The sequence below is a fragment of the Chanos chanos genome, chromosome 10, assembly GCF_902362185.1.
Source record: "Chanos chanos chromosome 10, fChaCha1.1, whole genome shotgun sequence".
In the NCBI taxonomy this organism is placed as follows: Eukaryota; Metazoa; Chordata; class Actinopteri; order Gonorynchiformes; family Chanidae; genus Chanos; species Chanos chanos.
This window is the reverse complement of record NC_044504.1, coordinates 3,451,775-3,478,700: the sequence shown is the minus strand read 5'-3', so window position 1 is coordinate 3,478,700 and position 26,926 is coordinate 3,451,775. Positions and strand designations below refer to the sequence as shown.

Sequence of the window (26,926 nt, the reverse complement as noted above, 5' to 3'; positions counted from 1 at the left end):
AGTCTTATGTTAACTGATACAAATTAAGGCAGCCGCTGTAAAATAGATAAGCAAGCAAGCTGCATCAGTAAAATCAACTGGGCTGTCATGTGTGCACACACACAGCAGCGATTGTAAAGGCAAGTAAGATGTGACAGACACTACGTGTAAGCTATGAAATGTGCTCTGTACCAAGCTCATTCAAAGTCTGTGTTTATCCTGAATGAAATGTGAACACTTTACAGAGTATTAATATTTGGTATCAGCTGTTTCATGTACTGACACTGTAAAAATGAAAACAAGGCAGACCATGAGTCCCTGTACATTTTTCTTTCCCTAAAGGAAATCCCCTAAACCTGCTGCCATTTCTGATGAATTATTTCATAATTCCACTGAGATGCTCAACTGGGTTGTCAACGTTAGGGTCAACAAAGGTGGCAGCTCTTTTTCTGTATTTATGGCTTTTCGTTCAGTGATCAGTATCACTTCTGGAATCCGTGGATCCCCCATTATGTTGTTCCAAACAATCTCATTTTGATCAATGACCAGGTTTTCTGCCTCTATGTCACATTTTCCTAAAACAGTGTTGCTGCCTTCTTTACGTACTGCATCGCAGAGCAGATATAATTGTATTTATTTACAACATTTACATAGCTACATCTGGCAAAGGATAGGACTACAGAACAATGAAATAAAAACCAAAACAAAACAATTTTTGTCATTTGTGACTTTGCTCATGCTCAAAAAGCATCAGAGACACTAGCATATAAGTCCAAGTGTCAGATGATTTCCTATATTGGAATATTAACTATTTTTTTTTAGATCTGTACAGTAAACTGGTATACACACGGTGATCCTTTCAGTTGCTCTGTTCTTTTCGCTGGTGGGAACGGACAGCCTTATGCATTGAAACAGCTGGCTTGGCTTCCCTCAGGAAAGTACATTTTATTAACTAGCGGTGAAGAGAAGGCTCCATGGAGTGCCATTGGGTGACTTGTTATCTGTGGAAATAACATAATGTTTAGACATCTGATTAATCAATAATATGGTATTCTATAAGAAATAAATACAAAATCACAAGATATATTATTCACAAGACATACGTTTCAAATTTTTTCAGTGTGTCTTCTAATTCTATAGACAACACTAACATGGCAATGACAGTCTAATTCAACACTAAGGGTTGACTTTTTAAAAAAAAATTAATAGTTGGTTTGGTGTTCTTTTGTATACTTACATGTGTCTGTCCATTGCAGCCAAGGTATTGTTCCATGACAGTCTCTGGTGACGAGATGCCGGGAAAAGATGGGGGACTGATGCAAGCGTCCTCCTGTGAAATGGAGGATGTGCCCTCAACTGGTTGATTCTGGCTCCACTGAAAATAGCAGGATGCCTGCGGTGGACTCTGATTGTTGGGAATCCTCGTTTTCCAGCATGATGAGATGGTTACCGCCTGCCCAGAACCATGCAGGTTGTCCCCATTCGTATAAGAGGGAGAGAAGTTTTCAAACATGCAACTCCTAAGTGGAGAAGGCTGATTATTGGCAAGTCCACCCTGTGGAGAGTGATAAATCCCATTGGATAAGTTTCTGCATTCCTCTCTGCAACTCGGAGAGGTCTGCAGCCATGGGCCCACTTGAGATATCCTTTGGGTTTTCCTCGCCTGGACAAATCCATCAGGTGTGAATCTGCTCTGTATTGCATTAGGAGAAGGCTGATCTGGCTGTAGTTGTGTACATTGTCCTTGAGTGCGATTAATCTGTGATTCGAATGATGGGCAACTTTGAAGGTATGTGTTCTGAAGAGGGTTTGGGACATCGGGGATGCAGTGTTCCCCTGTTGTTTGAGGTCCTGCAAAGTCCATTGCTTGGACAGGAGAAGCATTTTGATCACAATTATTTGATATTACATTGCTCACCCCATTGCCCAAGGCATGATCTAATTGGTTCAAACTATTTTGCAAATACGTATTGTTATTGGACTGATTTTGAAACATATTTGGCTGGTGCTGGATGGAAGATATTCCATATCGTTCCTCCATAAACTGGTCCACAGTACAGCTGGGATGGTCCTGCATCTTTTTCTGGTGGTATATGCCATAACTGTTGGACTGAATGAAACTGGATGCTGACGGTGTAGCCATTGAAACTTGGTTCCGACTTTGAGCCTGTGTGCAAGATCCTATCATGGAAGGTCCAAAGCTAAAATTGCCATTCTGACAGGAACCATTTAGGTCACTGGTGTCAGGTATCTCAAGAGATGGAGGCAAAATGTCTTTCAACTGTAGCTGCTGAAGAGAAGGCACGTTAAGCCCTGAGGAACTATGTTCTGGACGTGAAAGTCTCTCTGTGCCTCGTGCTATGTTGGGTGCTCCAGTCACGGCTTGTCCAGGTGTTCCAACTGATCCGAGTCCTAGTTCCTGCTGGTTTAAACCATTCACTGCGGGGCTTTTGCAATCAAAATTCTGCCCTCCAGATAATCCAAAATCAGGTATTAACTGATTTGCAGGAAACTCTGTTGGCAGGCCCGCAAGTGGGTCTTTCATGCCGTTGCTTGGTTTTGGCGGTGCTACATGGCACTTGTTGCTATCTTTGAGCAAGATATCCTCCACACAGGAGATAATGTCATTGGTGAGAATGTCATCCAGACTTAGCGCTTTCTCGCTGCCGCTCGCTTCTCTGGTCAACCTTAAGAGTGCGTTTTCCCATTCTTTCAGCTCCACACTGTCCACGTCCAGTTTCTGAAGAGCTGTGTACAGGTCCCTGTTTTGTGCCATCTGCTCTAGTGTATCAATCATGGCCACCACTGCGGATTCCTCCTTCACATCAACAGCTTTTGGTGTCTCCTCTTGCCAGGAGTCACTGGGCACACTGAGAAGAGCCTGAGTATCCATGAAAACATTGTCTGCGCACAGCTGAGGCTCTGCTTCATTGAGGTAGACAGACTTGTCTTGTTTCAGCATGCAACCCAAAAGTGAATCAGGATCCAAGGCGTTCTGGGCCAGGTCCTTCCCAGGGGTGGGGACTTTGTCATTATGTTGGAAATCTGTTACATCAGGAGAGGGATTTGTCTCGTATAGGACAGCCTCTCCTGTGGTGAAACTGAATGGGAGCTGCAGCTTCCTCTGGCGTAGGTGCTCCTCACCCTCTTCGTTACTGAAAGCAGAAAAATCAAGATAAGACATGGAAAAGCCATCTGTCTCAGCATTTCTTTCTACCATAGCCAAGCAGCTGACATCAGATCTAAAGTTGATATTTGTTTTATGACTTTCAGAAACATGGGAAAGAAAGAAAGAAACAAACAAAAAAGCTTTAACACTACCCATACAGTGACATCATGTATTTTGAATGTTGTATACTTAATATCATATAAATATATGTTGGAGGGTGTAATCTATGTCAAGATTAGCTAGAGACCTCAAACTTTTGCCTCACTTGACATGAAATATGTACTTACTAAACAGCTGAACTGTACCAATTCAAAACTGAAAGATGCTTCGATAATGCTTATGTTGATTTCTACAAACCTGGCAATCTGAAGAAAGGTTTAAAACATTCATACTCACGCAAGGGCCCGTTGCCTTGCAATGATAAAGTCAGGCTTTCCTCCTTTGTACACTAGCTTGGCATTAGCTTGCACCCATATCCATTCCCCAGTCTTTGACAACAGTCTGAAAACCGTGAGGCCACTTTCACCTGTTTTCATCACTGAAAAAACCCCCATAAAAAATCAGAAAAAAAAATTGCCTGTCAGAAGAGCCAGATATTACATAAGAATTCACATGCAGATTCAAAATGCAGATATGGTCAACAGGGCTTGCAGCGTGTGTGTCAATGTCAATTCCATGTATGTGACAAGATGATCCATTTGGTTTTATTCAATCACATTCACTCAGAATGTGAACGATGAAAGCTAATAGAGTTGTGAAAGTGAGTATGTTGAGGAAAGCGTGAGATAGAGAGCATCAACATACTTCTGATATGGTTGTCTGCACAGTACATCATGTCAGCTGCATGAATAAACTGATATCCAGACCCACGCATACATAACTCCATCTCTGTATAACCCAAGACAACCTTGCCCCTGCAAAGAGATATGAAAAAAAGCACACTCCATTGGATATAGACCACCATTTACTTAAATCCCCCCAAAAAAGGACCAAGTACTACTGAACGTTAACTATCAGAAGTGGCCGCATTATGCAGTCTTAAGGTAACCTGGTGTCGATGCCCAGGGGTGTGAAGTCCAGCTTATGCTTGGTCTGAAATATGAGTGTCTTGGTGCGTATTTCCAGAATGGATGGAGGCTGGACTGGAGTGGCAACGGCAAAAAGGGCTAGCTGGGGCGGGGCCGCCGTCCCATCCGCATTCCTCTTCTGCTGTCCGTGGAGGTACTTCAAACGGCCTTGGAAGTTCAGAGCCTAAGAGGATTGACAGAGGTATTAGAAGTTCACGTCAGGGAATTGTGTCTTCCAAATGTACTGCATCTGTTAATATTGTTTGCTCATGACTATCATTTAATGAAATTTAAGGTGGGAAGACATGGGAGGCCAGTATTTGCTGTTGGTGAAGAGATAATTAGTAAAATGTGTGGCAGTTGGCAAAACCTACCAGGAAGCCAGAGGAGTTGTCAAGGAGGCATCGGAAGCGACACACAAAACTCCTCTCCAGGAATGAAGAGTTCTCTGGTGGGATGTGCTGAGGGTCATAGGTCACAATATTTCTTGTGATGTCACTGCTGATTTGCATATCTAAGGAAAAAAAAATATCATAAAACACCTGTTAGCATGAATGCACCCATATCATGAAGTCCCAGTGCTATTTTAGTGTAATGCATATTATAGTGAGAGGTAGACTTGCTAATCAGCTTTAAATGAAATCTTTAAATTATTATTCAGTAGTTCACATACACTTCCCATCAAATTGTATACACTCTTAGTGATGTTTTCTTTATTCGCATTTTCCAAACGAGATGTCACTCACCATCTTCTCCTTGGTCACCACTAAATGACTCTGGGTTTAAGGCGAAGTGGAGCTGTCGACAGAATATGGCTCTGTCGTCGACATGGATGAGCTCATACACACTCTGGTGGATGACATCGGACTGACGGAGAAAAGACAGGAGATAAGCTGCAGCCTCCAAAAACAGTGCAAAAATATGCGGCGTGTATGCTAACTGTATTGTGCTTGCTAATGCAGTTCTTAACTCCTATTACAGAAGAACATCAATACTGTTTTTTATCAGTGACATAGACCTGAATTGCCAATACCTAACTGTTACATAGCTACACAGTTGACGACTACACAGCGGATTGAATCAACACAATTGTTCTGGAGCAAGGCACAAAGGCAGGGCGTCTGATTTAGCGCACAGTATAAATATACCACGGTAATAACACTGTAGGTCTTTGTTAAAAGAGAAAAGAAAATAGAAAGAAAAATAAATGAAAGCAAAGCACCTGTTGCTATGACACAAACCCTTCTAGAACAACAGAACTACTGTTCACTCTTCAGTGGCACTAACCCAAGACCAACAGAATCAGCAAACAGAACGCGGGGAGGCTGGACTGCTCAAGACTGCTCCAGCTTAACAGAGGGCTGGGTGCAGGTTGTCAAAGAATGGGATCACAGTCTTGGCTAACAGCGTGGGAGACCTGGTAAGGCAAATCTGCTGACATGCAAACTGTTGTAAGCTACTCTACCAACATCTAAGGTGTTGTGGAAGTCCTCCGCTAAGAACTTGGCGCTACTCAAGAGACAAAGATCTATTTAATCCCCTCAAAAGGGGGGAAAAAAAAAAAGAAAACAGAAAAACAGAAAGCAAATATGAAAGCGTCTTGGCTTGGAACTTTCTAGAAAATGGCACGTTGCATGGCGACTGCGTAATGCAAACTGATAATGACATACTCATACAACAGTTCAGACAGCAAACTGTAAAGGAAAAGCTTTGGCTCATATCAGTGACACTACTCTTTATATATGAGCTCTTCAGTTCATTTTGGACTAAATGGAGGAGACCAAATTAGTTGTGGTTCATTACTGTCCATTCTACAATTGTAATTTTAAATTTAAGAGGCTACCAGTGAACGTACCAATGGGAGAACATGTCCATGTGTACATAGCTGACTGTTTTTTTTTTTATTTTATTTTATCTTTTTTTCTGGTGGTTTCTTTCTTTCTTTCTTTCTTTCTTTCTTTCTTTCTTTCTTTCTTTCTTTCTTTTTTTCTTTTTTGGCCTTCCGTGTTTTAGGTTGTAACTGGAAACAGCTGTTTTTTCTAGTTTAGGTCTAAGCCAAAACCTTGCTGTTTACAATGGTTATCACTGTTGAAGCTGTAAGCATCTCATAGCCACAGTTGTTCAGTATTGGCAATATTATGGCCACTTTTACATAAAACAAAGTGGGGGGTGGGGGGTGGGGGGGGGGGGGGGGGGGGGTTGAAACCTGAGGTATCTGAACTTTGTAATGATGATTTTTCAGATGACCATAGAAAAGGAGGAACATGAAAGCATGTGTTGGGCAACGTTTTCAACATCATTAAGAGGTGTAAGGTTTAAAATGGACAATGCACTGAACTGCAGACAGACAGTGAGACAAATAGTCATATATTTCCTATTAAGGTCAGTTGACAGGTTAGTGAGCTACACACAAAAGCTGAGATCTTAAATGTAAATGTAATGTAAAATGATCAAATCATTTAATTATGTACTCTTTCTTAAAACATGAACTATTACTGGGACTGCTACACTCTTCAACGGTGGACAGTTCTAAGGCAGTTTGTAGCTGTACTTAGCTTGTTGGACTAACAAAAAGTTCAATAAAATCTCCCCCCTGTGGTATGTTTGGCTGTGTTGGGAAATAACTGTTGAAATGTAGCTAAACCTACAATTAAGCTTGTTTAAAATTGACTGGAGAAAAGACAACATTTAACTTTCATCTGAAACACTTTTTAGTGGCACTGACACTGTCTCCAGGATATGAGAAAATAAAAATCCTAATCTGATATGCTGAAGCAGAGTCATACTCTTTGTGGCGCTCACCTGCCGGAAGCCCAGGTAGTCCATAATGGTGGGGGAGGCGTAGAAAACATATCCCTCTGCTGAGACCACCAACACAAAGCCATTGAGAGACTGCAAACACAGTTAGGATAAACAAACACACATGGCGTCAACACTCTTCACTGTATACACAGCCAGTCCCAGTTTCTCTCTCTCTCTCTCTCTCCCCCTCTCTCTCCCTTCCACTCACATACACACACACACACACACACAGGGAAAGAGATGCACAACAAACACACAAGCAATGCATCCATTAAACTGTTTTTATCACTGATTTTGTTTGTGCGTGTGTGTGCGTGTGTGTGTGTGTGTGTGTGCGTGTGTGTGCGTGCGTGCGTGTGTGCGTGCGTGCACTGAAATGTTCTGTTTTTTGGATGTCGTTCTGTTCTAAATTGAGCGAGTCAGGTGTTGTCCGCCTGGAGAGTAAGCATTCCAAAAAAAATCCAGAAACACCAACATGTCGGTCGATGTTCTTGTGTATGAGAGTGCTTTTGGGAGAGAGCACTGTGTCTTTTGTTCCCAGCAGCCTGACCGTGACCGTTCTGAGGCATTGTCTCGGTTGCCAAAACGTTCCGCTTTTAAAAAGCGCAACCTGGATTAACTCGATCTGCCCAAGATTAAGCCTGTCTAGCAACAGACTGTTTATTACATAATCTCAGCTAATTCTCATCTGTCCTTTTCATAGGGTCTTATCTCACAATCTGTCTCTACATTTATCTGTCCACCTAGGTATCATTTGTCCGCCTTCTCTCAGCCACTTAGTCAATTAATTTTTCACCTTCAGTCCATTAAATTATCCACTCATCTGTTCTTTTTCTCTTCTTGTAGAGGCCACCATCAATAATCCTATAAAGTCACACCCTTCAAACATGCCCATCCACCCATCTGTTCATCCATCCATTCATCCATCCATTTATCCATCCATCCATCCATGGAGAAAATAGTTTTTTGTTTTTTTTTTTACCTGAAGGAGGAGCTCTCCCTCAGAGAACTCAGGGTCGTTCAGCCAGTCTGTGTCCATGTCATGCTCAGCTGGAGACCCTGCGCCGTTTTTCTGCATAGCAGCTGCAGGGAAACAGAGAGAGGAAAATCAGCTCATGTGCACATGCAAAACGTCCACATCCGTCCGTTCACTGGAGATAATTCATGTTCTTACTTTAGACAGATTTAGATAGATTCTTTATTGACCTGTTTCAAGGAAACGTGTTGTCACAGCCTGTACAAAGCCTCACAAAAACACCTAGGATACATAAGTACATAAACACGTCAGCAGTTTTCTCTCACAAAACAAAACCGTCCACCTCACTTAAGATCACTTTCATGAAAGCAAACTAAATCTTATCAGGCGACTATGCTTGGTATCAGAATCTCTGATAAAGCAAAAAAGAAACTGAAAAAAAAGAAGAAGAAAAAAGCGTTGAGTGTGTTCTTGACTGAAAAAAGAGTAAGAGTTAATACCACATCAACCTTAACAGATAGGATTAAACACAGGCAATCTATTATGAACATAACAAACATTTTTCTTGGATGTTCTCCAGTAGAGGCGTATGGTCCTTTGACTCTGTTGCGTGTCAAAGCCAGAGACAGTGTGTGGTAAGTTATGACTTTCCTCGCAGGGTGCCATCATTCACTAGATCAGCCTTGGCACCATAACAAGATGAGGTTTATCAGCTTCGCTTTAAGCATTTGTTTGCTTTTATGGGAATCACTTTTGGCTCACTTCCTTTGGTTGATGTGCCTTGAGACCGCGGGGGCCTCTGCCCTGGGGTAATTAGTGTCCTTGTCGAATATTGGTCACGGTTAAAATTCAACGCTTTACAAATGCTCTCTTCAGTTTTCACTGATAAAAGCTTATATATCGTCAAACAAATCGGATAGAGTTTTGAATGAGTGTTTTTTTTTTTTTCATTGTACCGTGGGGTCAAGAACATATCCTTCTACTTTTTTTTCTTCCAGGCGTGTTTAACAGATGAACAAGCGAGGGAAGGAGAATGTAATAATTTCTAAGAGCTGCTGAATTCAAGGGCTCTTTGTATCTTATACCCTAAGACAGGGGTGGGCAAATCTGGTCCTGGAGGGCCACAGACCTACTGTTTTTCTTGTCAACTAATTAAATACAATCTGCGATTGGCTTCAGAGCATTTACACCTGTCTTCAGGTCGAAAATCAACATGTAACTAAGAAGCGAAAACAAAAACCCGGCAGGACACTGGCCCTCAAGGACCAGATTTGCCCACCCCTGCCCTAAGAGGAGATGTCCTTCAGTATGGATTGCACTGTCTGAGTTTATCTGAGCACTGTAAATGTGACTTGATAGATCCATAGTTGGAGGATGGGTGTGATAATTCACCTCAGACAAAACTGTTAGTGTAGCATTACGCTAGTCTAATTCACCACATATTTCAAGTGCCATTGGCCATCAACATTAGATGTAAACGCAGTTGGATGTAAACACAGCTCCAATTGGAAAACGTGTGAATCTAAAGCCCATTATGTTCTAGCTTCTCCTCTTACTAGTTCACGAAACCTCTGTGGACTGATACATACTGACGGGACCCGCATGGATCCAATCAATCAGTCAGACTCCTCAAATGGAGACTCAAGTGCTGAATGCAGCTTTTGTTCTCCTATCGTGTCAAAGTATCATCTGTTGCAAAGCAGGTTCTGACCTGCCAAGCTACCACAGAGAAAGAGCAACATTTGTGTGAGAGAGGAACGAGGCCTGACGGAATAGGACAGGGATGGACTCAAGACTCTGTTTTAACCAATCGCAGTCTTTGCACGTCAGCTCCTCACCTAAATATCAAAGACTTCCTTGGTCGAGAGACTTAAGGTCAAAGGAGAAAACAGACAGCCTCTGCTACAGGCTTACATTGATTGATTTAGGTCATGTTCTTGTCTGGATATCATTGGGTACCTACAATAATGGATTTGGGTGTTAAAGTTCAAGTACTCTGGAACAAACTTTGTGTTCAATGTCTTGACTGGAGGCTCATCACCACAGACCTGTCACATTTGGGATTTGAACCCCCAAACCTCCAGCTACTGAGACTCTTCCCCACAGCTGATTAGACTGGATGACATTAAAAGAGACTATAGTATTAAACAGAGTCTTTTCTGAGAGACTATCTGGATATGAGGGTTTGTACATATTGTCATTAAACATCCACATTCATTTTAAGCACTGATGTGAAAATCATGTCGTATGTTTTGTAATTTATTTATTTGTTTACAAAAGAAATCCTCTTCCTGAGAAAACTCACAGATTCACAGACCCAACCTGTATTTGTTGACTTGAGGCTTTGCACTCATAACATCAGTCCACATGATCAAAGTCTTACACATGTCTCATTATGAGCTTGCTCCTGAACCTCCATCAAATATAAACTCAGAAACAAAGCAGGCTTGTTCTGTCCTGTCAATGTGTATCGTGTTTTAGAAGGATGTTTTTAAAATCGCGTCTCTCTCCCAAGGCACATCAGTTCCATCTTTATGTGATAAAGCCTGTCCACAATCCTTTGTTTACACTTCATGTTAACTGCGTTTATGTTAAGGATGTTATAATAAAGTGAGTAATGTTCATAATGCATAATTCAACAGAGTTCACTTTTGGGTGTCCCTGTAGATTCGCCAATGATAAGTATTACCTAGCGTGAAACCCTCTGCCCTCTGCCTTGTTTTACATTGCAAACTAACTGAGCTCCTGAAGCACAAACATCTTGTAGAAGTCATTAAAAGATAAGAATGTAGCTGCTATGGAGCATTTAATATGTTAAATGCAAAATCAAACGACCCCCTTAATGTGGTCTAGACTTAAGGGACAGCCCTTAGTTCAATGAAATGGCTGTGAATCACTGCAATGTAATACAAGAAAACAAAATAAAGAGGAAAAAAAAAAAAAAAGACTAATGACATGAGGAGAATGGACCATTCACATTAAAGAAATGTAAAATGATAAAAAAAAAATAACACAATAAAGCAAAAAGAACGAACCCCCCCCCCCCCCCCCAAAAAAAAACCGAGTGATGCTCTGAAGGAGGGGTCGTGCACAGACGAACAGTAAATAACGAGGAAAAAAAACCAAAACAAAACGCAGCGATCATGTCTATGGGCCTGTACTATTAATGAGACAGTGGAGAGCTAATGGACTCTGGCCAAATAATTGCGTGACTGGAGTGGACGACCGGACCAGGGAGAGGCCACATCCTGGGATTTTCCTGTGACAGTGTCTCAGATAAGGAAGCATTCTTGTCAGGACTCTGGAGAGACCCTGGGGGACCCTACAGCAGTGGAAAGAGTGTGTGTGTGTGTATGCATGTGTGCGTGTGTGTGCGCGTGTGTATGTGTGTCTAAGACTGGCCTTGTAGGAGCAAAACGTGCTCTCTGGCACAAGACCAGGCTTTAACACAATCAGCATTCATCACTGCCAAATAGTTTTTTTCTTTTTTTTTTCTTATTGCTACTTTTGCACAGTCTCTTACACACACACACACACACACACACACACACACACACACTGCTCCAAATCTTACAATAAAGCTGCAAGCGGCAATTAAGGGGGCCAAGGCAAATGGGTTCAGTTGGTAAGTGAAGAAAGGCTGCAATATGGTGAAATCACAAACATCAAATCACATGTTTTGCCTCCAAATACTCACACCAACTACCACTGAAGGTTCTCGTTTGTTTGTTTGTTTGTTTGTTTGTTTGTTTTCAGAGAGGTGTAGTCAAATCCCCCCAAAAAGCATTTGTGGTATGAAGGTGTTAACAAGGGATAATTATTCAACTAACCATAATTATGTTTCTTTTGTTTGTATGGGTATTTTTGCCAAGCTTCAGCACATTTAGGTTCTTTTCATGTCTGCTGATGTGCATGTCTTATTAGCTAATTAATCTTAATGAGAACCTTTTTAATTTCTTTTAATGATCTTGTGGGAAATTGAGCTGAGCAGTTATTCTGAATTAAGTGCCAATCCTAGGCTGATTAATACTGGTTTTGTCATTCTAGGTTGATCTGATTGCTGATACTGCCTTTTCAAGGTTTGTTTTTTTTTTCTTAAATATAGTTGCTTTCGCGCTACTGAGTAACCAATCAACGGCTCTTCCGTTCTCTGTTAGCTATTAGGATATTCACTATTAGCTCTGTTTCCTGTAAAACCCCAGTTTTAGAAGAAGAAGAAGAAGAAGAAGAGGAAGAAGAAGAAGAAGAAGATGAGAATGCGTAATTGACACGTTTGATGCTTAGCCAGTAGAGCAAAAGCAGCGTAACAATGTTTTCTGTTAATCACCCCAATCTAGACGATGTGAACATGGTGACTTCTGAACTCAGTGACACTGATCCACGGTCGCTACAGGTGGGTTACACTGACTTAAACAACCCTGAGTCTTTTGTAAACAATATTGCATTCATTGGACTTTGATAAAGCTCAAGTTGCAAACTTAATCCATGAGTTCAGTCTGTTTAGGGAGGATCTTTAAAAGGGATCAAACCAGTGAAAGTCATCATTGTCTCATTGCGGTAAAAAAAACAAACAAAAAAACCCCTCAGTATATCTATTACAGTCTCTGTACCGTATTTATGAACAAAACCAAAATGTCAAAACAAAGAGAAACAACTGCAGCAAACACAGCTCATGTTCACTCTCGGCCTCTCTTTGAAATCACACACACACACACACACACACACACACACACACACATACACACAGAAAGACAGTTTTTGTGTATACAACATTCAAAACCCTTTTGTTAAGTTTGGCATTCTTGTCTTTGTGATCAAAAGACAAAGTTAAAAGACAAACAAGGGCATTTCGGGGAGCTGGATTTCCAAATCCAATGCTAAGACTAAAACAAAACCAGCCCCCCTTGTGTTTTGAAAGGAAAACCGGATCAGCGTTCTTAGAATGTCGAGCGGCATTACAAAGATGTATAGCTCAGGTCCCGACCCAAATGTATAGCTCAGGTCCCGACCCGATGTATAGGTTAGGTCCCAACCCAGTGTTGATTTGATCAACACACCTAACCCGTGAGTTGAGGGTATGTGTATTAGCTTACTAGCATAACTGACTGTATTTAGCTGATGGCTAATGTATGGCTTGGCTCAGCTGGTCCACTCTGTGCTGTCTTGCTCTGTTATATATAAAAGTAAGGACATGTATAACATACTGTAAAAAACACTGGTCATTTTGATTAGTGGGCAAATATAAATCCTTTTGTCCACATTACTTGTCATTTTAGTGCTCAAATCCTTCCAGCTTTTCAAATGTGTTTACAACGCTGCAATTACCACATTTCAAACTATGAACCAAGCTTTTGATGCTATTCAAGGATATTCGTTCAAGCGAAACTCCCTCACTGTACCACAAAAGGAAGGGTTTAAAAAACTACTAGTTACCCTAAATGATTTACCAGCATTCTGACTGTATGTAATTAAGTAGAGTTAAAAAAAACAAACAAAAAAAAAACAAATGGAAAGAGCGTATAACCTGGAAATCACCCTTTTGGAAGAAAAAGAAAGAGACTCCACATTCCACATCTTTTTTTTTTTTTTTGTGGCTTAGCTGTGGTACACCTGATTCAACATCAAGCTCCTAGTTAACTGAATCAGATCACTGGGTCTTACCACGCGAGCACAGAAAATATGTTCTAGACAGTATGCAACAACAACAACAACAGCAACAACAAAGATGACAGTTTTCAACAAGGAAACTTTTCAACATTCAGTGATTGACAACCAAGCAACATGATGTCACTCTTGATCGAGCTGATGTGAGAACACAGGAGACGTATGCTGCATGCTTCCCCATAGCAGCTGTGGATGATGAAAAGCAAAAGGACTCAGCTGGCCCTCTCCTAAATCCAAACATCTTGTGAACTTGGTCAAAAGCGGGTCTGTGCTCAGGACCTCAGCTTAATCAAGATATTGTTCCGTGCTGATCCTTATCGTATTCCCAGCAGCCAATCAAAGCTAAAGCAAAACTTCTTTGCTGCAACAGCAAACGCTCAGCGGCTCTGAAAACAATAAAATGTTTGAAATAGCTCCATATATGTCTAAATTTAGCCTCCGCAATCTGGTTAGAGCACAGGTCTTGATTGAAGACCGGAGAGGAGCTGTTTGATTGGGTGCATGCTTTGATTTTCAGGGTAATAATAATAACAGTTTGAATTAGTGGCTATTATACTACTTTTCTTCTAAGATGCCCCCCCACCCCCCAAAAAAAAACAAGGCAGAAAATAGTATCATAGCCTGGTAATGGTAACATCCATGATATGAACTTCACTCTGCAAAAACACTTTTGGTCACAGGGAAATGAAATGTTTGTTTGTCTGTTTTTTCTCTCTCCAGGGTGCACGTCTGCGTTTCTGACACTGTTGACTCTTCACTTTGTTACAATACAATGCAACACTGAAAAAGTAAATGGAGCATTAAGAACATTTAATTATAGGATTATAAAATGTCACCATCAGATCTTTCTTTCCTTCTTTCTTCTTCTTCTTCTTCTTTTTCTTTTTAACAGAATTAGAATTCTGGGTACTTATATCACAATAGACAGAATTCACATCCTTAATCAGTGTAACCAAAAAATAAGCATATAAAATGGATCTCTCGATGCAGAGGGCAAAGTTTTATCAGCCGTTCAGTGCTAGCTGCTTATGACTGATCAGTCCTGGTCTGACATGTGATACGTGTCCGCGTGCATGCGTTATAAAAAGGGAACAATAGCGTCTCAGCAGGTCAAAGCCTTTACAGTTGTTCTCAAATCCAATGACCTAAACCTTTATGTACCAGAACACAGGAAGAATTCCTTCGGGGCTGTTTACAGAAGCTACATGCCCTAAATATGGTTAATTTACGTAAGTTGTCTTTGTCTGTTTTGTCACAGCGTTAAGAGAGCCTTTATCAGACACGTTTGCCTGTTCCTACAGGACAGTTCAAAAGTGTTTTGACTGGAGTTGTCTCCACATGCGCTAAATAAACTTTCAACGCTGTTTTCTCTGCTGTTCTCTAAGGCGAAAAAGAAAAAAAAAAAGAACCTGAGTCATTTTAACCTTTTGTACAAATCCAAACACCGCTGCTGCCCCAAAAGATTCCAAGCTTAGCAAGAAAACAAATATTTACTGTTCACTGAGAATATGCCTTTGCTTTTGACTAATAACTTCTTTTGGAGAAGCAAAACGTGGAACATTTTCATTCTTATTCCATCTAAGTTACTGAATTATGCTCTATATTGGATTAGTGAAAAGAAAATCTTTTTTTTATTATTATTATTATTATTATTCCATAACCGCCTTTTTTTATTATTATTATTCCAAAACGTCTTTGCGTGCTTAGTTCTTCCTGAGTTATGGAAGTATACATTGGAAGTGTTATTGTATTGTACTGTAGTGGGAAACAGTTCATGTTTTATGCTCTTTGAGCTCTTTCCAAGTCATTTACCTCACTTGTCTGGATGAATCGTATCCCATGTCCTATATTCATTGTCATATCTACAGCCAAACTCAACTTGGACTCCACACAGATCTGAAACTGGAGGGTGGAAAACTGAGACAATGAACGCTAAGAATGGCATCAAAGCACTGTAGGGACGTCTGTAACTGATACGACGCTTTGGCACGTTGAGGCCATTTAACAAATATTACTTATTCATCCACCATTGTTCACTTAACTGAGGAACCCCTTCTCTCCCCCTCTCCCCTAAACACAATGTTAAGTCTCCGTCTGGACACAGTCACTCAGTCTGTCAGGCTGGTGGTCACAGGGCAGACTGGCACCTCCACAAGCAGGGGTGGGGGGGGGGGGGGTATTGTTGGCAGGGGGACTTCGAGATCCAGTACCCACTTAAGTGTCCACTGGGGATACAGATCACAATGCAAATCGAGATAAAGATCAGAGTTTCCAGGTAACTGACTCTTGCTTCTGTGTGGAATCTGAATGAGCCATTGTGGTCATATTCGCCAACACCAAGGCTCTTTTCAACCAGTCAGGGCCAAGTTCCGAACAATGACTAGCAACTAACGCCAAGAGACAAATCTTCTCGCATATTTCTGTGAGATAGGCGCAGAGTCTAAATCCAGAAATGCTGTTCAGTTACTGAAGTCAGTTCCTAAAGGATTTCGTGGATTAGGTGTCTGTGTCAGTTATCTTATTATGCTGTCAACTGAAAAAGGGAGATTTATTCTGTAGGTTGACATGGTCTGCTAGCCTCTTTTGTAAACACAAGCCAGATCTCTGGTCTTTTGTAAAAACAACATGTGTCAACCAAACTTTGATGAACGGATTTTTACTTGTCTGAGAGTCTCAAAAGAACTCGACTCTAAAAAAAAAAAAAGAAGAAGGAAAAAAACTCAACACAGAATAACATATACAAAATGTTTTTAAAGGGTCACTCTCAGAGACTGAACGTTTGACCATAACTCATTACTCATGCTAATCTGATGAGGAAGGAAGAGGAGGTGAAAGAGCAGAGTATTAAGTACTCAGGTCTTAAAAGGCGGCTTTTATAACGCAATCTCTCTGTAATTAAAAGGCGCCATTCTGTCGCCTGCCAGCAACACCTCTGCCATGGAACGCCACAGGGGTTTAGTGAAACTGGCCTTTTTCACAAACAAGCCTTTTTTTTCCCCCGTCTTTTCTTTCATTCTGTCTTTCTTTCTTTCCTTCTTTCGTTCTGTCTTTCTTTTTTTCCCCCCTTCTTTCTTTCTGTCTTTCAAACCCGCCTTTTATCCACAGCGTGCCTGTGAAGCTAGCCTCAAGCACTATGTATCAGCTCTGCATCAAACGCGAGGGCGACACGTCGAGACACCCTGGGCTGCCGGCGACGTTCTCACGAGCTGCTCCGCTCTTGAGCAAGAGGAAGAAAGCAGGTGAGAGTGCACACACGAGATGCCACAAACGGCATCCTGCAGGAATGTTGCCTTCTCAGGCACTGTCACCCACCCATCCATTCAAAAAAAAAAAAAAAAAAAGAAGAAGAAAGAAAGATTGAAGGAGAAAGCAACTGGTTGGGCCTTTCTCCACCACAGGAACCAGGGCCATTTTTGGCTCCTGAACCATAGCACCTGAACTTTTTTCAAGTACCAACCCAGAGCAGGTACTTTTTGATGGTTCAGGAACTATAGGGGTGGAACTTGAAGCGCTGAATGTTGCAAACTGTAGCAAGTGCGAAATGGTAGTAAATACTGGCATTTTAAGAGGTGATCTGTAACAAACTGTAAAACCAAAAACACACCAAAAGAGGAGGAAAAATAGACCTATGAGGAGGTGCAAGCTTTACTTAGCGTCTGTTCGGACGATGAGATTCAGAGGGAATTTTAGTCGTTGACTAGGAATGAAAATATACATCGGAACATATTGTTGCAATGAGTTGAACTGAGCACACGCCCCACTACAGAGTGCTGTGAAAAACCTTTTGGGAAAATTAAGCAGATTCACAAAAACCACAATAACCATAGTGGATCAGAGTCTGCATGACATATTCTTAATTTCAATATTCAATATTCACAGTTCTTTTGGTGCAGTGGGAGAGCAAACGAGAACACGTTCAAGAACACTTCCCATTCTGCATTAGTTGGCAGAACTCTTTAGTTCCTCAAATAGTTTCTTAATCTGAACTTTTGTGGAAAAGCGCTTGTTGTCCAAATTGTGAAGGGCTGCTTGCCTTTCCTCCTTCTCCTTCTTTATAAATAATCAGGTTTGAAGCACCAGAACGGTGTGATCAGATTATTAATACATGAAAATGCACAAAAAAGGAAGGTGAAAAAAAGATATGGGAGAACATGTCAAACTGCAAAGCGACACGAATGTTCACAAGTGGCTAATGTCACATTGGATTTGTATTGGTTCGTAGCAGCCTGTTTGTTTTTGAGGCATTGTGCTTAACCAAGAAGGATGTCAGAGGACAACAGAAAATGAGCTTCACTGTCATCACTGGCAGCTAGCCGCGGACTACATGCTAAACAGCGCGTCTCAGAAAACGTCTGCTTCATGAAGCCATGAGACAACTCAGCTGACTCACCACTGCTTTACGTAATCCGGTTAATGATGATGACTCAGTGGTTTCTTTTTTACACATATAATGTATAAAAGCAATACTGAGTCACATTCTTTGTTCTGGTAGGAGTGCCTTTCTCGCCTTTTTGAAATACACTGTATAGCAATGAAAAGCTATTATTCAGATAGCAAAAGCTTTTGTGTCAAAGGATTAATTTTTTGTTGTTGTTATCGTTGTTTTTTCGCATCTTATAGCCGTGCAGCTAAACCAGGCTGTTTCGGTGCGCGTGGTTCCAGTTTCATTTCTTGAACGTCTCGGTGACTTTCGGGGGGGGGGGGGGTTGAACATACCCCCTTTTCCTTGAATCAGATTCCACGCATGCTTAGCATTCATCAACAACCTTGTCTCAGCAGAATGTCTCCAGTGTGGTGCTGCTCCATTTTCCTGACTCTCTCTCCTGTATTGCTTTAAAAATGCAGCGTCACATAGCGACAACATCTGAAGATTCTTTTTCAGACAAGAGCTATCAGAACGTTGCATTTGATCTGAGCTAGGAGTAAAGAATGAAAAGCTGTTGTTGAAATATTTAAGGTGGTATGGTCCTTAGCAATACCAAGCTACTTCATGGTATTTGAAGCCACCCGCGCCCCCATCATCTTAATTATGAATTAATAATCTTAAGTATTATAGATACAAATGTAAGATTTTTTTTTATTTCTTTCATGCATTTCATAATGTCTCAATTCAGTTCTGAACACAAGATGAGTAATTTAAAATATTTTCATAACTCACAGCCTTAAATATCATCATCTCGTCTCCTAAGTACTTGTTTCTAGTAATCCTTTGACACTGACCAGTAAGTGTGGGGTTTTGGGAAATGACAAGGGGGAAACACGACAAGCTTTATCGATCGATCTGAGACAAGCATAGTTACTGAGGCGGCAGACCAGCCGTACTGACCGTTGAAGAAGCTCTTGACCTTCAGGTAGCCGACACTGAGGCGCAGCACAGACAGCTTGTCCAGCCGACAGCGCACGTTCTCGGGGAAGGGCAGCAGGTTGGTGAGCCTCTCCAGCTCCCCGTTCAGCCGATCCCGATGCCGCTTGGAGGGGTTGGACAGGGCAACTTCGCTCGTGGGCTTGCTGTCGAAACCAAGAGAAAAGCAAAGAAACACAGAGTTTTTTTTTTTAAACCACTGGAAATTCATTTGGTAAAACCATTAAAGGAATGACTTAGATGCTGAGGAGAGTATACCACGTCTAAACCATTGCACAGCAAATTTACCACAGCTTTATTATAAATGATCATTTATAACTCACTAAGTGTTTAGTGCAGATAAACACCCTTAGATCTAAAGTGTTGCATGCTCCCATGATAGGAAACTTATACATTCAAAACAGAATCCATTGAAAACTGAGTTTATCATGATAATCTGGTCACATAATATTATTCGGAGGTTAAGCGGTGTGAGTTTGTCATAGAAAGAGTGAAGAACTTTTTACAGTGCGCGTGGTTTAAGGCCAGGAAGTTTGCTGTGCCCTTCATGTCAACCGCAAAAGAAGCTTCCAGTAACAACAGGCCCCTCTCAGATGAAAGATGTTAGTGCTGAGTCATGACTGCTCAACAAGGAACGAAAGGAGGTGGATCTATGGCCCAGACGTGAGGTGTACACCTCCCACAGCACACAACAAAAACCTTGGGAGAACAAAGCGGGCGAAAAGCAAAAGATAAACATTCGAGTCTAAAGATCAATAGGTGGTCCTTATAAACACAACGCCTTCGCGCAAACAAACAAAGGCGTTTGTTCATCAAGCGATTGTGAGGGTTTCTACAACGGGGACTTGCAGAGGACGAGTAAAATCATTAACCCAGGAAGGGGAGAGGAAGCAGATGTGAACACGCCGACTTCAGATGGTACAGTCAACCACCCCCCGTAAAACTCTGACACTGTATGAGATAACCCAGACAGTCATCTTTTGGGGGGTGGGGGGGGGGTGCTGAGAGACAGGACTCCAGGCACTTGTATGATTGTATGTTTCAATCCAGACGCTCATTTGCATCAGCAGTGGCGAGTCACTGTCAGCCCAGAGCAGGAATCCTGGAGCAGACACCTTCCTAGTATTGACCGTGTTGTTCACGACAATTGTTTCATTCTGATTGCCACTGGATTTATTCACATTATAAGCTACATGGGAGCAAGAGCAAACCCAGAGCAAAAAAAAAAATATAGAGCTATGTGTATCACGTGATCCCTTCAATATGGCGTTAAAATATATTTCATATGTCTTTTATAGATGATACTTTTAGCTGAGTTGCCTTTCATTGCGCTGAAGAAGGGGTAGGAAAACAATTCTCACCTCAACACAGTCATCAGATTCACACATCAAATGAAACTCACACACCTGACTTGATTTTTGTGCGTAGTTGAGTGTCTGTCAACTGAGCAAAACTAAGTAAACATGAATAATTGTTGGGTTCATGCGAACCTGAATTAGCCTTGGGACAGTTTGGGCTAAACAGTTAAACAAACCACAGCTGATCCTCGCGGCTGTTTTAAAAATAATTACGACGAATGAACAAAATTTTAAACATAAGGAGCACCTCTCTATTGATAGGAAATGCGTATGGCTCTTCCCCTCTCCTTTCTTAAATACCCGTTTTTGTTCCAGCCTTTCTGTCACTCTAGCTTTCTTTATCACGTCCACACATAACCTGAGATATCTCGTGTGTGTCGTCGTTCCATAAATAGAGCATAGCTGGCATTATTTCCTAAAATCGATTGATCAGACAGGAGATTGCATTCATTTCAGTTTACCCCTAACTTTGATTGGCACTGCATGATATTACAGTCACTTATGAGGGTAATGGATACAGGTGTCGGAGTGGATACACATATTCTACATTCCACGCTGAGGAATAACATTGAATCAGCGGGTGAAAAAGTGAGGTAGTCAAACCTACAGATCCTGTAGATTATTAAATCAAATCTGAGATTAAATGTGGTCTTGTAGCCTAACATACATGGCGGTTTAGTCTCTGAATGAGTGGAATTAGCTGCGGCTGCAGCGATAAACCTTTGAAAGGTCAGTAACAACAACTGGTACTTAGAATGTTTTTTAAATCTATGCAGTCTGTTTACTGTGATCACAAATGCACATGTAGGCAGACACACGCACACACACGCCCACACACACACACACACACTCACACACACACAAACAAGACACACAAGCTTTGAAATTATGAGGACTCTGTGAAGGAACATTCTGCCAACAAATCAGGAAACAAACTGCACATCCAAACCTGTTTCATTCCACAACATCCTATCTCTCTCTCTCTCTCTCTCTCTCGCTCTCTCTCTCTCTCTCTCGCTCTCTCTCTCTCTCGCTCTCTCGCTCTCTCGCTCTCTCTCGCTCTCTCTCTCGCTCTCTCTCGCTCTCTCTCTCGCTCTCTCAGTGTCCTGAGATGAACCCTGGCGTTCCACTTAACCTGATTTTTTTGGTATCAGTCGCAACTTTGCTCTCTCCGTCTGGTCTTCTCCACTGTACACTTTGACCTGTGACCTTTCTAGAATCATGATGCCTTGCACTCCCGAATAGAAGGCATGTGTTGTGTACTGGTCCTCATTGGTTATGAAAGAGAATGACCGACCAAACCCAACAGCCACAGAATTTAACAGTGAAACAGACTGTCATAATGTGGAGCCAGAGCATATTCAACATTCCTCCACATGGCCTCTGTCAGGATCCTTTGCATCCATCTGTCTGTGTTCTGTACTATTTTATGTGGCTGAAAAACAGTCACTTTGTGGGCAGTTAACCATTTGTTGGTTGATTCTGAGGTATTCATGGAATCTCTGCCATACTATTAAAGACCCATTTGCGGCTAAGGTTTAGATTTCTAGCAGAGGGAACGGAGTTTGTGCCCAGAATGTCACAGCCTTTGAATGAATATATTTGCAATTTAATTGGCCTAAACAAGTGCCCAGTGGATGCTAAACACCTAAAAAAAATGTAGTCAAAGATCCATTTCCATAGCATACCCTTAGCCAGTTCGCTATAAAAACAACACTAATTTTTCGTCATAACTTGCCTCACAGTATGCTGGAACTACTTAGCCAACTTGATAAACGGCCAAAAAGAACACATTTGAGAGCTTTCCTCTGATTGAATGATACACTTAATTTAATAGTTGTTCTTCAACAGTAGTTCTCCTCAGGGCCCTTCTCAAACTACCAAAACAGGAAACAATGGAGTAATGAAGGATTGAACTACGATCCTAGAGAGAGAACTCTCTCTCTCTCTCACACACACGCAACACACACTCTCACACACACACTCTCTGTCTCACACACACACGCACACGCACACGCATACGCACACACACGTATACTGAAACACACAGATCTCACACAGTAGGATCTTTGCCAGAACAAATTAAGATATACAAGCTAAATACATTATCATGTGTCATACCGCAATTACATTGTGACATGTGTGAAATATGGGTAGACACTGATTTGAATAGCATAGCAACAACAATGTATATATACATACACAGGCACACGGACCACAGGCACACATACACACACAAAACATATCCATAAAATGCTTACAGTAACAAAACAAACAGAATGAGAGAGATGGAGGGGAGCAGTGGGATGGGGATGGAGAGAGAGAGAGAGAGAGAGAGAGCGAGAGAGGGGGGGGGGGGGGGGGCTATGGGGTAGCCACAGCCTTTTTTACAAGTGATCTTGAGAATCAGTGCAGGTCCAGATGTCTCTTCAGGAAACCCTAAACTTCACTGGCCAAATTCCATGTCCCCATAAACAAGCCCGGGGACAATTCGAGTCATGGGTCTTTTCTTGCTATTTTCGGACAATGTTTAGGCTGCCTACACTTCATTTTTATTAGCACTTAAGCAGTTCCCTCCATGCACACAGAACAGAACACAACTTTACTTAGGCACACAGGACACAAGAAAACAAGCCAAGCATTTACATTTGTGAGCAAAGCAAAAAGAAAAAAGAGACTAAGAGAAAAACCCACCCATAAGTTGTGCATTTGTTATTCTGTGTTAATGATATCAACAGCTTGCTGTAATTTCATGCTTTACTTTCAAGTGTGTTAATATTCATCTTATAAGACATAGATTATAATTTGCAAGGTCTGCAAAAAATGTCAAATCCAGCACACTCATCTTTCTTAAAAACAAAAAAAACCCCCAAACTAATAATTCTCTTACAAATGTCATTTGACCCGTGTTTTAGGAGTCATGTGACCTATTATCAGTCATAATCAGTTTGCTTTAAAGACCATGACAAAGTCACTGACATCGTACTTATGCATAACAACACAGGCTATACCGTGTTTACATTGTAGTTGCATTTTGACACCAGAGGTGTCAACTCGCATGTGACAATAATGCCTATCTATATGACAGATTTCATAGCGATGCGACAGAGGTTAATAACCCCCCCCCCCCCAAACAAGAACGAGAACTGATTGAAAGTAGTGTGCTGAGACCGCAAATAAGCTTTCATTAAAAATGATCTTGTGTCGTTTCATGTAGGACAAAGACTTCACGAGTCAGTAGCAGATAGTTTATGAGGACAGCTGTAAACTTCGTCTCTCTCTAAACCTTTATAATGGCTCTCTGCTATTTTACCAAAGTTGCGAAATGATAGTTGCCTGCCTCGAGATATATAAACTGGGAGAAAAAGGGGTAGAGTCACAAAAAGAGTGTTTTCGTAATAAGTTTAGAAAAAAAATATATCGGATTACAATAACATTACTCCAAGCCAAAGAACCCCGCTTCCCCTCCCTCTTCTAAACATTGCGTGAGAGCGCGGCTCGACTCAAACTTGATTGTGATAAATGCAGGAGTACCATTTCCATGCCAGACCGAAACTCCATTAGAGGGGACAGTTAAGGTGACTCCGAAAAGTTTAAGAAACTTCGACTACACTCTGTGTTTGAGAAAATGCCATATATGTGCATGAATACCGTAGAAGGAATAAAACAAATGTCGTGAAATTTCGCATGTAAATTAACTTTTTTTTAAAGCTACAACTTGTAGCCTACCCTGGAACTCCGCATAAAATCGCAGTATCCTGCCATTATAGAAATGATAAATTCACAAATTTTCTTGTCGTTCTTACATTTTTTGGACAGGTTTCTTCCGCTTCTTGACAGCATATCCATCGTTACTCAACATGGTCACGAATTCAATTAAAGGTCTTCGAGACAGGCGCTGTATTGCTCCCCTTCCAGACGCACTCTTTCTCTTGCAGACGAAAGTAGTGACAAGTTGAAGTTAAAATCCAGATATGGATAATATTCTCATCAGAACATTTCCGCAGTCATCGGACTTTATGGGTTCCCTTTAACGAAACATTGATGACAGATTTAAGCGAAGGGACTTGCCCTTGATCGGTCCGCGGTTAAAATATCGAGCTCCCGAAAAATAAATAGATTAATAAGCAAACAAACACAAAAAAACAAAGTTAACGAAAAAATATGTTTACAACAGAATGAAATTTGAGAGTTGAGCAGAATCCCTCTGTTCCTTTCTGCAAGAAGTTTGCCGAGCATAAGGCAATAACTTTAAGTCCCGACCGCAATAATTCACAACAGTGTAGATCTACTTGAGCTGGTCCCGGACAGTTTCATAAAATCTCTGAGGTTCATTTTAACCTATTGCTGAAGGCGTTGGGCGTTTCAGGAAATGGAAGTGCGATTGTCCCTTAAGGTAGACCGGGGAAGGGAAGGGGAGGAGTAACCCTGTGTCAGTTTTTTAGGTGACCGTCTTCATCGTTCAGTCATACGTGTAAATGCAAATCATCTTTACTTTTGCTGGCCATCCTAATTCTGAGGCGTACATAAACAATCTATAAACTAGGCTAACGTGTAAATCCATACAATGAGCCCAGAAGGCGCCAGACTCGCATGAATGAGCAGTTTGCTGCGTCAAAAAATGACTGACGATCGGTTCTTTTCTTTCATGACGTGATTTATTAAAACAATATGAGAGCGTGACCATTCATGTTTTTAACTGGCATGCTGAAATCGTCGCTTTTGTCATTCATAACGTCTCTTTTAACTGGCGCGCGAGGATAGGCCTACCGTTTGAAATGCTCCATGCTTCGGGTTTTTTGGGGAGGGGGGGGTGACAGTTGTAATTGAATTGAACTGCAGTTCCCATGGGATTCCGTCCGACAACAAACTGAATTACATGAAAATATAGTATTGTAGCCCAGTTTATATACGTTTGTGCGCTTGAAACATAAGCTCTCTGGCCGGAGTGGTTCCAAACTGCCTTTGGAAAAAGTTTGCGTTGAGACATCAGAAAGCAGAAATCTAATGCATTGACACTGGAAATGATTGAAAAGCTCAGTTTCTGGTTCTCTAACTTCTTGCCAAAATTGTAGCCAGCGGTCACAGCGACTCCATTTTTGTTCTGTTTGCATTTCTCGCATTATTTGTAACCATATTCACAAGAGCCAGCGCCTAGTGGTTTCAAATACAGGCTGAATGAGAAAACAGATGGCACGATTCCCTCTGAATAAGCAAACAAGCTTAGAATTAAGGAGATCAAGCACTCGCAAGTGCGTCTCGGTGTATTCCTAACGTATATAGACTGCTTACATCAGTTTCGAATACACTACAGTCTAGACCGACTCAAGTTTTATAGAGAACCGCTCAATCTTTTTTTATAGATAACCGAAGCTTTAATGGTCAAACCAAAACCTTGGGATCTGCCAACTCTCTCACAAGATGAGAATTATAGGTCCAACTCTCCTCCAGTTTGCTGCCCTGTGGCTAGCCCGTAATATTTCCTTTTTGGAATAGTGCTGAACAGAACGAGTTTAAGTCCACTTTCCTTTTGCAAAAGATTTCTTGGCTCTTACCCATGCAGCTGATGTAAAGCTTCAAACATCGGTCTGGTATCACTGCTAAAATGACCGACGGCTGGACCACACAGTGGAAATACCAACATTGAGAAATAAATGATTTTTTGGTATGCTCTCTCATTTTTTTTACCTGCTTTTACGAGTGCATATTATAAGCTACACCAGGCTAGGTTACATTTAAACATGCACCTTAACCTGTACATTCATTCATTCTTGCTCATAAATATTTCTACAGATCACTCAGCCACATCTTTCAAACTTTTCAAACATTATCCTTTTAACAGTATGGTGATTAGGTAAGACTCTCGAAGAAAAAAATGAGTGCAGATCACTTTTTAGGAATTTTAAAACGTCTTTTTGTCATTGATGCACATCTGACTTGGTATGTCCTGATGACACTGCAAATATGCAATACAAATTAAAATTTCCTTTTGTTGATTACTACCAGGCTTGAGCGTCTTTTGTCTATCATTATTTTCAAATTATATGTGGGACTATCAATCAGAACTTCTAAACAAGAACAAAGAAATGTCAACACTTCATCAGTGATGTAAAAGAGAGAGGTCTTCATGTATCACAGCCGGGAATGACACAAATCTAATTATAGCACTTCATGAATCGGCTCAATGTAAGTCAAAGAGAGGATTACAAAACTAATTTAACGTTTCCCACGTTAAGTGCAGACAGTAAAACAGCCCGTATCCAGACCAATATCTCCACCTACTGGTGGTATGGAAGATCGAGGTCTTTAGCGTTACAGGGTGGAATCATTTGATTCAATGTGCCATGATTTTATTTAATAAATCTATTCATCCACTCTTTAGTTGTTTGTGTGTTTGCATTAGTCGAGGACAGAACACCGTGGAAACTGTGTTTGGTCGGTGAATTGCTTCTGCATAGTCAGAAACCTCTTATCCGCAACGTAAATTGCGTAATTGAATAAATCACGTAGTTACTGATGCTCTGATACTACTGTGAAAATTCAGATGAT

The 26,926-nt window shown here is 41.2% G+C and overlaps 1 protein-coding gene across 1 annotated transcript; it reads right to left on the bottom strand.

Moving 5' to 3' along the window:
- Positions 1-1,331: 1,331 nt before the first annotated feature.
- LOC115822658 (aryl hydrocarbon receptor-like) lies at positions 1,332-24,258 on the bottom strand. The gene is made up of 11 exons (XM_030786569.1): positions 24,184-24,258; positions 18,984-19,165; positions 8,000-8,100; positions 7,018-7,107; positions 4,962-5,082; positions 4,590-4,729; positions 4,197-4,399; positions 3,953-4,062; positions 3,545-3,686; positions 2,038-3,134; positions 1,332-1,432 (listed from the first exon to the last, which is right to left on the bottom strand). Exons 1-11 carry the CDS (start codon positions 24,237-24,239, stop codon positions 1,332-1,334), a joined length of 2,343 nt encoding a protein of 780 aa, XP_030642429.1. The 5' UTR covers positions 24,240-24,258.
- Positions 24,259-26,926: the final 2,668 nt, after the last annotated feature.